We start from the raw sequence: 17,510 nt of genomic DNA, 5'->3' as shown, positions 1-17,510 counted from the left end.
GCACTTTGCTAAATGAAATTAAACTCAAGGTGCTCATAATCTTACAGAAGACATAAAAACAGTAACAACAAAGATAGATGCTATGAGGATAGAAAGAAAGAAACTTATTTTTAAGCAAGAAACTTTAAGGAAGAGGAAGGATCTATACTAGATCTGACCAGGAGGCTAGACCATTGCCAGGTATAGTTGGGAGTTAAGGAAAGGCCATTTGAAGAATGAAGAAGAATATCATAATTCCCACAAAGATTGATAAGTGCATAGTATGTTTAATAAATGATGGGTTATGGGCTTGGGAGATTGCATGGAGGAATTGCATGGGTTATACACAAGAGGAAATTGCAGCCTGCAAAGCTTTAGAGGTGAGTTAAGACCAAGGCCAATAGAACATGAATGATATAGGAAGGAGGCCAGGCTGTATATTCTGGCTTGCCATCACTAAATTCTTTATCTTACTTTGATTTAGCAAAAGATGACTCAAACAAATATAACTTAAGCCAAGCTTTAAGAAAATTGTTGTGACTGTATTATATAGAAAGAATTGAAGGACATAGAGTGAGAGAGAGTGAGAGAGACAGACAGACAGACAGACAGAGATAGACAAAGACAAAGAGACAGACAGAGAGACAGAGACAGAGACAAAGGACAAATAACCATCAAGTGCATCAGAAAGCCCTAGTTGAGAATAATCAACACCTAAGCCAAGAAAGGAGTAGAGAAGTTGATGAAGGAATAAGGTACAAGCATAACAAAATGGACCATACTGAGCAACGGAGAACTACGAAGCAAAAAATGAAAAGATGCAAAGATTGCTTTTAGCGTTTAGACCTTGGGATATGATGGTATCAAAGGGAAGAGAAAGTACAGATGATAACTGAGAAAGACAGAAAATTAGGAATTCACTTTTAACCTAAACGGTAAATTATCTTCTGTTCAAAGTCAAAAAGTACATGTGATATCCAGAAGGTAGACATTTAACCAAGAGCCATGAGTTAAGAGATACTCACTTCAGAATTGAAAACATTAAGGAACCGCTCACCAATCCCCTCATTTTGCCTGGCCCTATTTAGAGGCAATTACCTGAAGGCTTACGTTTCATGTGAGTCCATGAAGTTGTAGCTTTATGTCAAAATGAACATGATGTTCATGAAATGAACATCACAAATGTACAAACTCACCAAGAAACTGTCCCTATGGGATGTAACACTGTCCCTATGGGATGTAACACTGTCCCTATGGGATGTAGACAATCATAGAATTTACTCATAAAGAAGCCCAGAAAGTATCTGGGCTGTAGAAAGTCTGATGAGGTCAGAAGGTATTCTCAATCTCACATTATGGAAGTAAGTACTCATCCTTCATTTAGGATACTTGCCTTAAAATTTATACTCAAGGCATCACACTTGCTTCATCTAGTCCTGGCCTTAGGAGTAGTATAAACTCTTTTCTAAGACAAAGTAATAATGTAGGACCATTATTAAGAAGCCATATGTTGTAGAACAGAGCTTGGCAAACTTTTCCTGCAAAGGACCGCATAGTGAATATTTTAGGCTCTACAGGCCATATGGTCTATGCCCCAACTACTTAGATCTGCCATTATAATAGGAATGCTACCATAGATGATGTATAGTGAGTGGGCATGGCAATGTTCCAATAAAACTTTATTTACAAAAACAGGTGCCAGGCCAGATTTGGCCCTCAGGTCTTAGTTTTCCCACCCTGTTATGTAAAAGGATATACCCAGACCTTAGGTTTAATTTCCATATTACCATTTTCCAAATATGTGGACTTAGACATACCCTTGGCAAACTAACATCATTATAATCTCTGCTGATTATGAGGAGTAGAGAAAACATGTGTTCAAATGCCAAATAAATAAAAGACACTCAATAAGGTGAAGAATGGCTCTTTCAAATACAAGATATAATAAAAGAGTAATAGTATACGTGTTGAATGCTTTTGATACATGGGCACTGTGTCAGCCCTTTACAAAGGGTAAATTTATCATTTACTCTTCCAATAACTTTCTGGAGCATGAACTCTTGCAGCATTCCTTCCTACTCCTGGAAAGGCAGAGGCCCTGAGATGTTCAAGAGACACTTATACACAGAGTAAGTGATGCAGCTGGTACTCCATCTCAAGCAAATATACCCCAGGGATCTAGGTGCTAATCCTTACCGTAGCTAATTAGCTCTACTAATTCAGCTCAGTTAAAATGTTCAGAACCCTCTCAAGTTTTTTAGAGATTTTTCGCCCTAAGTCTTTATAGGATAACACAACTGAAAATAGTTTAGTACAACTTTCTGATATAGCTCTTCAAATCATCAGTCAGAGAACAACGTATATAAATAAAACCTTATTCCAAACTCCCCTAGACTGGTCTCTTCCTCTTCTTCCTAGGAAGAGCTCAACAGCCAAGAACATCCAAAATATTATTGAAAGCAAATGCAATCCCATTTTGAACATTTGATCCTGTAATCACTCTAAAAACTTGTAATTTCAAAGCTACCCTGTAGAATAGCATACTGGATTAATTATGCCAGACTGCAGCAATAACCTTGAATTAAAGCTGCAACCTTCTATTTTTAAGAAACACTTGCCTTTCTGGTTGATGAAACCTGTCGTCCCATCAGGTAACAGACGTGACCAGGAAAGAGAAAAGCGGTAATGAGTCAATCCAAGCTGTTTGATACATTTCAAATCTTCCTCCCACAGAGTGTAGCTGCCACAAGCGACATCACCAGTCTGGTTCTGGAAAACTCTCTCTCCTCCCTGATGGGTGAATGTGTCCCAGACACAAGGGCCTCTTCCATCTGCAGCCCAGCCTCCTGAGAAAAGGAAGAAAATGAAACACTTACACTCTTGACATCAACAGGCATATGTAGAATGTAAATATTTGTCACCAAAACAACATACCTCATTAACTCAATGTACCATATTCATAACTTTAAAATATGCTTTAAAGTAACATGCATGAGCGGGTTGTGTGCTTAGGTGTCCTTGATCCCTGAAGCTGACTTGTGGCAAATGAAAAATTATTGCACAGTGCTTCTGCATAGCAGGCTTTCACGGTTCATTATCTGAAAATCTCTCAGCTGGTAAACAGAGGCAGTCACCAGTTTATGGATGCCTGGGTCAACATCCCCTTCTTGGAAAACTTTCTTCTGGCCATGATTATCATGTCTTGTGCTTATTTATCAGAAGTTGTGGGACCTTTGCTCTAGTCCTCAACACTTGAATGCTATCCTCCTGTCATCTGACATTAGAGCCTGTCGTGATCTCATCTACAATTGGTGGCGAGGCCTTAATTTCCACTGCTGATGATACTTGCTTGTATCTGAAATGTATTCGTTCATCCTCCATTAATTCAACAAATGTCCATTTCAAGCCTTCTGCCTAGCACAGGAGATTTGAGGGTGTCCGATGCTCTCCCCCATGTCCTTGGGGAATGTACCTAACAGGTGATCGCAAAATAGCCAGTGTAAAGCCCTGGACTTTACAGAAACCAGAAAGACATTTATCCTACCATGAGCAGAGTCAGAGGAGATCTCTTTCTGCTTACTGTTTCTGTAAACTTAACACTGGTCTAAAATATGAAGTCTATCAACTTAGAAAGTTAATGTGTAGAACATTTTATTTTTGTCAGGGCTTTTGTAGTTTAAGAGTAGGCATACCACATTGTGATGATGGCACATGGTTACAATCTCAACTACATAGAAGTCATATGAGAATGACACAGGACTGACGCAAGCCCTGGACCAAAAGCACAAGCCCCTATTGAAAAAAATAACTAACACAAAAACAAGCAGTGGGGAACTGGGACTGTTGGTCTAATGGTGCAGTGCCTGCCTAGCAAGTACAAAGCTCTGTTTTCGAGCCTAGTACAGTAGCCCCCACCCCACAAAAAACCAAAAACAAAACACAACATTGCTGAATCTGTTAACAGTTTGCAGAGACTGGTAAAGAAAGCATTTCTTCAATACGTGTGCTACTCATCATAGAAGAGCCACAGTTTGCGCAGTTTAATCTGCATTAACATTTTCTCTCTCATTTACTTAGGGCTGGACCACAATCAAAATGATAAATGCAACGATGGCTTATAATACTTGTCAATGTCTGTGGTATAAATGCTCCCACTATGGCTAGTTTCTATCAACCAATTGGGATGTAACCAAAGGCAGAGGTGGGGAAAGAGGGGCAGTAGTACCTTTTACAAGTACCACCTTGTACATTCTTGTTACTTTGTCCTTCTCCAGGGATAAAACACCTACACAAACTCAAGAATACAACTAATGGTAAAATAATTAGGAAGTAATGATTTTGCATATTAATTTAGTTTGTAATATCAATTTTATACTTAACAGTTTATATAATTTTTGTACTCACAAAATATATAATTTGTTTTAAAAAAATGGCCCAAAATTCAACTATAGGCTCTCATGAACCAGCTCAGCTGGTCTGACATCACTGACAAATAACAGCGCCTAAGATCACACAGTAAAAGTGCCAAGATATACACTCAGCGCACGGAGGTTCAAATCCTGCTTAAACATGCTGCCCTTCATGATAGAGACTCAGAGTAATGAAGGAGCCGTCAAAGGGTGACCCTGCTACTCCATGCTTGAAGGCAAACCGGTGCAGAACACAATGTTTTTGGAAAGCAATCTCTGCACATAACTAAAACAGGTTTTGATCATTTCAACAGGCAAACGATACTGAGTAGGAAAATGTACTTAGATGGAGCGGCTCATTCTTCACATATACTGTAGAGATGGAGACACGCGGAGATTCATGACCTCTGCAGAGCGAGACCGACCATTGAGGCACGGACAGGGACGTTTATTTACACTATGTACACCAGAAAAGGGTCCTGAGCCTGCCTTGTCCTGGGCTAGATCCCAGAACCAAGAGCAGCCCCGGCCACCACACCTCCGAGCCTCCAGCAGGCAGTCCTGACCCCCGACCTTGGTCAGTGGGTCTGCAAACCACTGACGAGTCAGTCTGCAAACCTCCAACCCCAGACCTCCAGACCTCCAGAGGGGCAGGCTGCTCCCTGTCTCCCCTTCCTCCTCCTCCGCCGGCCTCTGCTCTCCACAGGCCTGCCCGGCCCGGCCCTGCCCCGGGAGGCCTCTCCACAGGCCTCTCCAGAGGAGGCTGGCCCCCGAGGCCTGCCCGGCCCGGCCCGGCCCCGGGAGGCCTCTCCACAGGCCTCTCCAGAGGAGGCTGGCCCCCGAGGCCTGCCCGGCCCGGCCCGGCCCCGGGAGGCCTCTCCACAGGCCTCTCCAGAGGAGGCTGGCCCCCGAGGCCTGCCCGGCCCGGCCCGGCCCCGGGAGGCCTCTCCACAGGCCTCTCCAGAGGAGGTTCCAATGACCTCCGGAGGCCTGCCCTGCCGGACCCGGCCGCTTTCCCCTCCCGCCGTCCCTCCTCCACGCCCTCCCCACTCTCCTCCCCCGCAGTAACTAACGTTTTCCCTTCCTCTTCTCCTCAGGACTTCCGGTCCCCTGCAGACTGTTTTCCTCAGGACTGCTCCGGGTCTCCTCAGGACTCCGGTTTTTCTCCAACCCCCCTAACTCCCCTCACCTCTCCTCCGGCCTCTGGCTTTTCCCCTACACCCCCCGGGGCGTTGCAGCCTATATACACGTAGACCGGCTGAGCCCGCCCCCCGCCCCACTAATGGTTTCAAACCACCATTCATGCTCTTCCCCCAAGCTGCCCCTCTCCAATCCCAGTCCGCAGCTCACCCTGTGGGACTCGATGCCCCACCCCCTCCAACAGCAGGCCCCGCCCCCTATCGGCGGCATGGCACGCCCCTTTCAGCAGCTGCCACGCCCCTCTGGTGGTGCCCCTGGGGCGGTGACATCAGCTTCTCAAAGCCCTGCTCTCTCCCGTGACCTGGTCTGTGGAGCTGTGAGGCTTGCCCTGCCCTGCCCCCTCCACCAGGGGGACCTCCAAGGGGCCTCCAAGGGGCCATGCTGACTATTGGGCCCTGCTGATTATCAGGGCCCCACGGGTTATTACACGTGTCCAAACAGCATCATGTCAAGGTGAATCTAAGATTTGACAGGAAAGCTAATCATGATAACTGAAATTTTGGTGAGATCATACTGTGGGCAGAAGTCACTAAGTTTGTAGCATTAAGCTTGCTGAGTATGTTACATTAATATCACTTATTTAGTAGAAACTTCTTTTAATTGCAGTTTTGCCTATATTGGTGTTTATGGTAAAGAAAATGACTATTTACAGCAAGTTATATACTATAACCCATATGCAAAACAACAACTACAATTCTTGGGTGAAATAAGGAAGTATATTTCTAAGTGGTTCATTCACTGATTATAAGTTAGATAACCTAGAAAATAGGTGAGAAGAAACATATATACACTTGAGTAGTGAAGTAGACATTTACCCTGAGAATGTACTAGAAGTTTCAATATATGTAGGTACAAACTGTCCATAAATACTGGCAAAAGGCCTGGAAAGCAAAAGTAGAAATATACTGTTAAGACTTTGGTTTGGTTTTGTTTTTTGTCAGTCATGTGGCTTGAACTCAGGGCCTTTATGCTGTCCCTGAGCTTTCTTGCTATAAGCCTAGAGTCATAGCTCCACTTCTAATTTCGTGACAGATAACTGCAGATAAGAGTCTCATGAACTTTCCTGCCAAGCCTGGCTTCAAACTACAATCCTCAGATCTCAGCCTCTTGTTAGGATTACAGGTGTGAACCACCAGCACTCAGCTTTGTCTTAAATTATACATGAAATGGATTTTATAATTTGACAGTGGCAAGTTAGGTGTGTCTGTGTGTGTTGGTATGTATGTGTGTATATCCCTGAATGAAACAGTAATTAAATAATGATAGATAATAAGCCTACTAAAAATACATAATGGAATCATAAAAACATAAGTCAGAAAAAAAGGTAAAAGAGAATAAAAGAAATAAGATAAAAAAAATAGCAGCAAGTTTAGGTTTAAATCTAACCATGTCAATAATATCATTAAGTATAGATGACTGAAAGCCCAGCAATTATCAGACTGAATAAAAATCTACAACTCAGACATGACTGGAAAAAATTTACTTTAAATAGGCACAAAAAGATTTAAAATAAAAAGATAAAAATGTAACAAAACTGGAGCAGTTATATTAACATTAGCATAGATCTTCAGGGTAAAATATCAACCAAGTATAAAGAAAGTCATTTCATTAATATTAAAGCAATCAGTTTTCAAGAGTTCATAAGCAATGTTATATGATTATGCACTTAATAATAAAGTTTTCATACATAAAGCAAAGCTGAAAGAACTCTACGAGGTTGACAAGTCTATAATTATATTTGGATATTTCAATTAATCGATCAAAAGGTCCACAGAAAAATGGACAAAAGATTCAAAGAGTTCTTTCCCAGTTGGAAAAACGTGTGTTTAGTAAACGCTTTTAAAATATAGATATTAAATTCTGAGAAATGCAAATGAAAAGCACACTCAGATGCCATTCTATACCCACAGAGTTGGCACAGTGTTTCAAAGTTGGGCAATATCAGAGGTTGAAGAGATTGTTGCTTGGCAGCAATGTGTATCCATTGCTGCTGAGAGTGAGATGTGGAAATATCTAGTAAAATAGAGAAACACAGGCCAGTAACTCACATACTATTATAAACTCTACAGATATGGACCAGAGAGACCTATACAGCCATGACTGCAACCAAAATAAAATAAAATAAAATAGTGAAAGACAAAACCACTGGAAGCAACCCAAGACTCCTTAGTCCTAACTATGCATCTATATGTGCATATACACACATGTATACACACATATATATTTCCAAGTTTATAACGTACAAAACATGTAAAATTGAACACCAAATTGTTTAGCTCATCCAGCATCAGTGACTTCATTCTAGCTACAGTGCAATTCTAGCTACGCAAGATGATGAGAGCTGAGGTTCATAGTTCAAGGCCAGCCTGAAAAGACAAATCTGACTTTCATATCCAATCAAACAGCAAAATATGGAACTAGAAGCTTGGCTCAAGTGGTAAAGGGCCACCTTTTGCTGAAAACCTGGCTGAGAGCAAGTGCTCCTGAGTTCAAGCCCTGGTCCTAGAACAAACAAATAAGTCAGCTTTCTGAGTAGATAGCACAATTCCAGGTTGGTCATTGTGCCATGGCAGTGATCACAGACCTAATCCAGCATTCAAACAAACCCCACAGAAGGGATGTATTTTTCCTTCAGTTAAAGGGACAGGATGAGTTAGTCTTGACTTCTGACAAGCTAGAACCAAGAGAAGAAGAGGAAACAAGGAAACAGGTAAGGAAGAGGAAGTCCCTAGTTAGGATTCCCTACAGGCCCAGAGTGTGAACAGTTGTACTGGTGTGAGTAAGAACAGGTTGTGGCCAAGAAGTGGGCCCAGCAGCAGGAGCAAGCATGACAGCTGTTGGCATCTGAGAAAGGAAACTCTTCAAAGGCAAATAGATTTTTCTATTAGTTTCTGAAAGCTGATATAACAAGTAAACACAAAGTTGATGGCTTAAACAACAGAAACGTATTTCTTCACCATTCTAAAGGATAGAAGCCTGAATTGCAAGGCATCGGTAGGGTTGGTTCCTTCTGGAATCAGCTGAAGTGAGAATTTACTGCATGTCCCTCACCTAACTCTGTTGCTGGCTGCGATTCTTGCCATTCTCCTCAGTCACTCCAGTTTCTGCCTCAGCTTCGCGTGCCCCTCCCCTGTGCGCCTCTGTCTTATTTTCTGTCTTTTCTAAGGACATGTATATTAGTTTTGGAGCCCATCCTAAATCCAGGATGACTTCATTTCAAGATTATTAATAATATCTGCAAGAATTCTATTTCAGAATAAAGTCCTGCTTGTAGGTACTGGACTCAGATCTGTGCCCTGGGAACCATGTTCAGCTCATAGGTAGAAACAAAGGTTGATGTCTGGACTTCTCTAGAACAAAGGAAGTAATGAGATACAGACCATGATGGGGCGTGCACCTCGGATGCTAGAAGATTCCCCACCAATGGGCCCCACAAAGTCCCTAAGAAAAGGAATCAATGCTCACTATATTCCGAAGTCTGAGTTACCATAAGTATTTTCCTTTCTATTACCTCTACTCAACCAAGTCAGGAGCCATGGTTAACAAGCCAAAACAGGACCTGAGGGGAAAGAAAGATGATCTCAGCCTCTTTCTCCTACAGAGCTAAGAAAAATAAAGCACTAAATCCAACTTGGAGTTTTAACTATTTCATAGTTAGGTTATTCTAAATAGCATAACAAGACTGTGTTTTACAACTTAAACTGGCCATATGTATCAGTCAGGGTCCCAGCAGGAAACAGATGGCACTCAAACTGGGTAATTAAGGAGAGTTTAATATAAAAAAATACATACTATTTCTAGGGATGCGAGCAGGATTTTGGAGAAAGCAACAAGGGATGGTGCAGTACCTCAAGGCTTGCAACATCAAGACATCATTACTACCCAAGAAGAGAACAGGGGAAGGATTGGTTTCCAAAGCCCACAGAGAAAGAGTACTGTATGTCCAGGGCTGCCTGGCAGGATAAGATGCTTTTAGTAGAGGGACATTGCCAACCCACTTCAATTAAGCAGGGAGGCAACCAGGAAGGCAACATTGGTTTATCCCCCCTCCCTCTCCACTCTACTGTGTCTTACTAGTGCGTCTCGTTGATCAAGTCCAAATGTAAGACTCAGGATAGTGGATTCCCCTGATTGATCCATACAGAAGGGCTTTCCAAGGTCCAGGACAGAGGGAAGTGAGTAATGGATATCTGGATAGATAAGCAGAATACACCAGGACAGCAAGACATTAAAAAAAAAAAGAGTAACTTTTCTAACTACAAATAATGAATAGGTAGAGAAAAAAAAGGAAAGTAGCTCAATTCACAAAGGTCTCAAAATTAAAAAAAAAAAAACCCCTATATAAAGTTGACCAAGGAGATGTAAGAACTCTACAATGAAAACTATAAAACACTGAAGATTCCATATGATAGACCAATCTCCCCTTTTCATAGATTGACAGAATTAATATAGTGAAAAGGGCCATATTGCTGAAGTCAATCTACAGAGGCAATGAAGTGCCCATTAGCATTCCAATGTTATTCTTCACAGAAATAGAAAAAACAATGATAAAATATATATGTAAGCATCAACAGCCTTGAGCAAAAAGAGCAGGACAGGAGGTGGTGTCATAATACTGGACTTCTAATTATACAACAGAGCCACAGTAACAAAAACAGCAAGGTACTGGCTCAAAAACAGACACAAAGACCAAGAGAACAGTATAGCAGATCTAGACATAAAACCACACAGCTACACCATCTGATTTTTTTGACAAATGATCCAAAAATCATTCACTAGAGAAAAGACATCTTCAACAATAGTGCAGGGAAAACCAGATATCTACAAACTAGAGACTGAAACTTCACCCCATCGCTCTCTCAGTACAAAAATAAACTCCAAAGGAATCAAAGATCACAGTGTAAGATCTGCAAGTTTTCAATTACTACAGAAAAACATACATCTTTGGAAGACATAGGCGCAGGTAATTATTTTCTAAATAGGATTTCAGTTGCCCAGAAAAATGAAAGCAAGAATTGACAAGTGAGATTGCATCAAATAAAGCTTGTGCACAGTAAAAGAAATAATTATCAGAATCAAGAGACATTCTACAGAATCAGAGAAAAATCTCTGCCATCCATTTAATGTGTGAAGGATTAATAATGAAAATAGACAAAGAGTTCAAAGCATTAAACTGCAAAATAATCACCCCATTATTAAATGGTCAATGAACTGAAATCTATCTCTCTCTCTCTATATATATATGTATGTATGCATATATATATATAATGAATGATTAAGTAGATACATGATGTGATGTTTAACATTCTTAGGACTAAGGAAATACAAACCAAAACTATACTAACATTCTATCTCACCCCATCATCCCAGTCAGAATGTCAATCTTCAAGAAAGTAACAAATATCAAAGATGAAGGAAAGAAGAATACTCATGCACTGTTAGTGGGAATGTAATCTAGTGTAAACTATGGAAATTAGTATGAAGGTTCCTCAGAAAGCCAAAGCAGCCCTTCCTTATGAATCTGCTCTATCATTTTCAGGCATATATCCACAGGAATGCAAATCAATAGCCAAGCACATGCAAACCCATGTTTCTTGCAGCTCTGTTCTCAATAGCTAAACTATAGAATTGGTTACAGTAGCCAACAACTGATAAAATGATAAAGAAATTTTGACACACAGTAAAAAATAAAATTATGTCTTTTGCTGTAAACAGATGGAACTGGAGACCATCATTTTCAGTGTGATAAAGATTTAAAAAATCAAACTGTGCACGTGTATGTGTTTGTGTATAATTATAGCTGTAGGACTGTTGGGCAGAGAGAGCGGTGGGTAAAGAGAGAGAAAGAGAAGGATGGAAAATGGCTATTATTAAAATATATTAACTCTACATATGAAGAGGACCTGAGGAAAATCACTGAAATTTGTTGAATAAGAGAAGGACAAGGGGATGTAGAAAGAAAGAGCAAAAGAGGGCATTTGTCTGATTAAAATATAATATATGCACCTGTGAAATGCCACAGTGAAACCTCTTTGTACAATTAGCATACAATGAAAAATGGGACGGGGGGAGGGGAGGAGGGGAGAGGCGGAGAACGACAAGAAACAAACTCTGTTGTGGGTTGGTGCCAACAGAGGTAGGAGTGGGGAGAAGAGAGAAGGTGAAGCAGGCGAACCTGGTCTGAACTGTCAGAGTACTTCATGCACATATATGGGAATACAGCAGGAGGTAACTGCTGAAGTTGTTTCAAGAGCTGTGGGTGAGGGAGAGTGATGGATGGAGGTGGTGATTTTGATAGGGGTACGTTACATTTATGCATGCGTGTGTCACCATGCAATCCTCTTATACAACTCATGTATGCTAATAAAATATGTTTAGGAAAGAAATCATCAGGACACAATAGGGCTTAAATAAGCAGAAAAACTCGGCCCTTCTCTATTTTCTTCCAAAGGGAAGAGAAGAGCTATGTCCACTGAGCAAGGGTGGAGGGACAAGGGACTCAAAATCTAACTTGCCTAGATAAGTGTGCTCCAGGAGTCTTATTCATTGACTGTAGCAGTACCGTATAACAGAATATAATCATAATTTAACACTGATTTGATAATACAGAGAAGTGATGAATTCTTAGGGGAATAAGTAGTGAGAGGAAATATTTCAAGCGTGGTTCTGAGGCTTGACCTTGTAGCCTCTAAGCCTTTACTTTTCCTGTTGTTTGTTTTCTGGTGATCATAATGTCTTTAGCTCCAAAGACTACAAAGACGTTTCAGGCTTCCACTTCATTTCTATGAGTCCTGCTTAATATATGCAGCATTTTGTCTTAACTGCTCTGGCCTCTGCTATTCTACTGCAATTATTCTTTCATCTTTCAATTAAGCCTCTTTGCATACAGCCATTTATGCATCGAGTCGTGGAATCGTGCGACCCAGTGGAAGAACCTTGCCTTTGTATCTTTGCAAGACAACCTCTACTCTTCCTTCCATCCATCAGCGCATCCCTTTCCTCTCTGCTGATTTCAGCTTCTGATTCACTATGCTAATAACAGCCCCATTTGGAAGGATAGAAGGATGTCGTGGGGAAAACACGATGATAATAATAGTAGATATCATTTATGGAGCCTTTATAATGGGCAGGCACTTTGCTAAGCACTTTACATGCTTTATAACTACTGTTACACTGCCCCCCCTCCCCATTAAAATATGAGGAATCTGAGGTTCCCTTGAGTTCAAGGACTTAGAGAAGTCATAAAGAAATCAATTGGTGGAACTAAAGTTGGAAGATAAGTGTAACAACTAGCCCCATGCTCTTCATTCTCTCTATGACCTTTCATTTAGGATGTGTTAAAATAATTTTATGGTTTACTCTCTGTGGGGCCTTAAGGAATCCTACCATTGCCTCAGTTTCCTCCTCTGTAAATGCAGAAGGTTCAAAAAAAAACACCTAGTTTTCCTGTAAGGCAAAGTGAATTTATTGGATACATTATTACAGTGGATGCATTTCAAATTGACTTGCTGGGCAGCAGTATATAATGAACGCCATTAGTGTTAGTGAATATGGACCCTGCCACTCTCACTACATTTTTCTCATGTACTGCCTCCCCTAAAAGCAGGTCCCAGAGTGTACAGTCCTTTAAAGGAAATCCTCCTGCCTTGCTGGCCTCTTCGAGATCTACATAACTGATTTCTTTCTCTGGTGTGGCTGATGGATTGGCTGCCTTGGTACCCACGCAGACCTGTTGAGTGTGCCCACGCCTCCTGCCCACACATCTGTGTGTTTCTCTGAGGCTGGTCCTCAGCCATCACTCCAGCCTCTCAGTACCTTGACAAGGGCATTCATTTTGTTCCAGAACTTTGAGGCAGGAGGAGATGGCTCCTGTACAAAACACACCATAAAAGCTGTCTCCAAGGGCAGCAATCACTTTTCTCAGTAGCCTTTTTTTTCTGTTTTCCTTTTAAAAATAAAATAAAATTCTCCTCTTACGTAACTATGGAACTAAGGGTCAGACATAGATGTTTAAAATGCAAAAGGTGCCCTACATTCAACCCTCTGCTGCCCAGGAGAAACACCTTTGCAATACTTCATGAAATCTTTTAACTCTTCCCTTCCTGAGCTCCAGGAAAATTATAAAGTACTATTGATCCAAACCTTCTTGTTGACATCACAGAAAACATAAAATACTCAAGAAACCTCAAGTCCTGGAAATTTATCTGGCCTGGTTCCAAAAGCAAATCAACACAGAGATTTTGTAAGCACTAATTCAATTTTCACTATTTTCTTATCAATCATGAATCGCAGATTTGCATTGCACAGCATAATTAAACTCAAAAATTCACTCCCCAAACCTGGTCTATGAATTAGGCAGAATAGATGAATGCTATCATTCAATTAACTATGAATATCTTCTCTTAAATAAGTTACATCTTGATGTATGGCTTCTGGAATAGCTAGGTAAATTTGACATTCATTAAAAATGAGCTGAAAGGGGCTAATGGAATAGTTCCTTGACTAGCCGAAATCTCAGGCTTCCAGATCAGCTGGATCTTTTATCATTTCAACAAATATTTATGGAGCACTCCTGTGCTCCTGACACCATAGTCTAACTGGGGTTTAAGTCCTGGTTCTCCCAAGAGAAGTGAGAAAGGCCTGAGCAGATGTGGGGGATGGGGTAGGAAGCACTTGAAATGCTTTACATGAAAAGCTGGGCCTAGTCTGAGTCTTCCCTTCCTAAACAATTCTGGAACACCCCATCCGCCCCTCCAAATAATGAGACCAGAAATCCTACTTGTCTGAGCAGGAATGTGGTTTTCAAAACCATATACAAATTCATTCTTTGACGGTGTGTCTCCTCTGAAAAAGGAATACAATCATACTCATTTTGCAAGGTGTATTAAGGATATGCATAACGTTTTGTAAGGGTATGTTTCTGGTAGTTACTCTTATTATTTTTTCTGTCATGGTAAGCTTTTACTCATTTGTGGTTTCTTATGTTTTCAAATTTCTCATTAGACTCTCAGTATGTGTAGATCTTTGCCATACATCCAACCGCAGTTCATGATGGGCTATATCATAAGGCAACCCCAGTTCAGCTTTTGTCTTACAGAAGACTGCTGTTCAGAATCAATGGATCATGGAAATTAAAAGCCGAACTTGAGGTATCACTGAGTCATAGTCCATTGCCTACAGAGAAGAGAAACATCCCTGCCCCACAGACAGTTTGGCACTTGGCACAGATGGGTCTCACTAGGTCTGTATGTTCTAGAAGTTTCATGATATGTGAAATGGTTAATTAGAAGGGGTAGGGTACTCTGAAATGTCACAGCAAGTTCCTCTTGGCCAACTGTCACGTTTCATGAATTCTTCTGCTGAACCCATTTGGATTAAGCAGTGACCCAATCCAAACAAATTGCTTCTGCGCCTCTTATCTCCTATCACCTAGTTATGCTACAAAACATCTGCGTTGCATGGATCAGATCCATTCAGCCCATGGTACTGTTTATGGCTAATTTTTATTAGTATTTTTTCTTCAGGGCTCAGATTTCTCAAAATAAAGTGATATAAAATAACTGTGGACAGTCAGTAAAACACTTTTTTAAAAAGGGGGGACAAAAGATGTACTCAATATAAAATATCAGCCCGAGAGTTCTCAGAGCAGCCCTGTATATTAGACACAATCATTTCTCGTATAGGTTTTAGGTAAAGATATCATTTACCTTTACCTACAGACACAAAACTCTAAGAAAACATTACTTGCCATCAGTACTTGAGGCGTTAAAAATATTTATGACATTGAAAACAGTTATGGAGAGGCAAACATTTCATTTCAATGTCAGAGGTCAGGCACATTGGCTAACACCCCAGATAATATTGATGTACCTTCAAAATTTAGAATAATGTTTATACCATTTATTTATTCATTCATATAGAGAGAGCACCCATCCTGAAGTATCTGGGACACAGAACAAGGTTTACATAAATCTGACTGTTTTTTTCCCTCTGGGCCATTTGGCTCAGTCTGGTAGACCATAAATATTCAATAATACTTTACAATGACAAAGCATCTTTTATGCAAACATCGCTAAGCACATTATTCACCAATAATATAATCTCCTTTTTAACCTACTGGTAAAGTCATAGAAACTAATTGACTTTCTTCAAGGTCCCTCTACAAATTGTTTATTTGTCAATCAGAGTCCAGGTGTCCTGATCTTAGTTATAACTAAAGGGAGAAACAAACAAATGCATGCTATTTTAGGTGCTTAAGCGGATGACCTACACTAAATATTTCTAAATTGAAACTATTAGGCAAAATGTCTTCCTTAAAGATGTTAAATGTTGTGATGCAGTCAAGTGAATTTTATAACTTTTGTTCCAATTTGCCCAAGGCCAGTTACCATTTTCAGAGCCCCAAAGAATGACCTATTTTAATTGAATCCCGTTACAAACGCTTAAACTTTCACACTCTAATCAAATCAGGTTTCTAAATAGAAATTAAAGTTAGAGCAGAAAAATAAAACTTTTCATGCCAAGGTCCAGCTGATGTAATGGCACAGCTATACCAGAATATTCAAGCAAAGTAAGAGGCTGGGCAAGTACTGTAAGAATCAAACAGGCCTCAACGAGTTCATGCTACCCAAGCAAAAGGAAACATTTCCATTCAATTATTTTATCTCTTCTACCAAATACTGAATAATGCTGGCTAAACACAGAAAATTAATAAAATACCAATAGGGGAAAAAGAGTTTTGTTTTTGTTTTACAATGCCCAGTGTTTTTTCTATGATAGCTGCCACAAGAACATACAAATGCTAATCTCCAACCTCAGGACTGACCAAGCCCCAGCAATGGGACCTGACATCCATCACAGAGTTTGTGCCAAGGCTACACTTCCTACCCAGTGCTGAGCATGGCAAGCCTACTAAGTAGACCTAATCCTGGAGCCTGTAGAAGTCTCTGACAGGTAAATTGTGATCAAGAACTCCCTCCTGCCCCCAGATCCTCAAAGAGCTTTAGCAGTACTGTAGTCCAAGGTATTTCTTTATTCTTTCTCTATTTCTTTCACTTATTACATATACAGGCCAGCATCCTCTGTCTCCCTCTTCTTTTTCTGCCATAGCCATTTCCTCCTAAAACCTTCTTGCTCATTCAATTTCATCTTGACATCTACTTCTCTGGAGACCTAGACTAGCAGATCATCTCGTGGTAATGCTGATGGTGATGGGAGTGGTTATGGTGATGATGGTGTAGTGGTGGTAACAATGGTGGTGATGATGGTAGCACTGGTGGTGGTGATGACTATGGTGATGATGATGATGGTGATGATGGTGACAGTGACAGTTGTTGTGACAGTGATTACATTATAATGATAGGACCAACATAGTGTAAGAATCCTAGGTCATATTCTAAAAGAATACCTAAATTATCTCATGTTCTAACTGTAACAAATTCTAAAAGTATGTGTTACTTGCCTAAGAGAAATAAGTCTTTAAAATAGGTTAAATAACAAAAACAAGATTTGACTTTTTTTTTCCCCCTTAGGCCAACAGAGAGCAGACTCACCGGTGCCGGTAACCACTATTTCATATTATCTCTTTATGCTAATAGTTTGCAGTATAATGTTCCAACCCTCCTTCTAGATAGTTATTCTGTAGTTAACTCAAAATAATATATTACATTAGACCTTTTATAGTAATTTATTCTTCTCTTGAAGTTTACCCTGATTTTTTGCACTTGCCAACTCTTTGTTATGCAGACCTAATCCAGTCATTCAAATACTGTTTTATAATTTATTCTTATAAAATAGTTTCCATATTTGTATCATACATATTATGGCCCAATATATCAACTCTTGTAATTTTGGGAAAGGAAGACTTTTCCAGGCCATTAAAACAAACAAAGGTCAGGCAAATGAGCCAAGGCCAAAGAACTT

At 40.3% G+C, this 17,510-nt stretch overlaps 1 protein-coding gene across 1 annotated transcript in view; it reads right to left on the bottom strand.

The window, feature by feature from the left end:
* Positions 1-17,510, bottom strand: part of LOC122104099 (cytosolic beta-glucosidase) — a 99,977-nt gene that overhangs the window by 64,221 nt on the left and 18,246 nt on the right. The window contains exon 2 of the mRNA XM_042674794.1: positions 2,598-2,825. Coding sequence (XP_042530728.1) covers positions 2,598-2,825 — 228 coding nt within the window. The remainder of the gene's footprint in view (positions 1-2,597; positions 2,826-17,510) is intronic.

Source organism: Dipodomys spectabilis, unplaced genomic scaffold (genome assembly GCF_019054845.1).
Source record: "Dipodomys spectabilis isolate Male_0828 unplaced genomic scaffold, ASM1905484v1 ptg000021l, whole genome shotgun sequence".
Classification (NCBI taxonomy): Eukaryota; Metazoa; Chordata; class Mammalia; order Rodentia; family Heteromyidae; genus Dipodomys; species Dipodomys spectabilis.
Note: the sequence above shows the minus strand (reverse complement) of the source record. Positions and strands in the feature narration are given on the sequence as shown.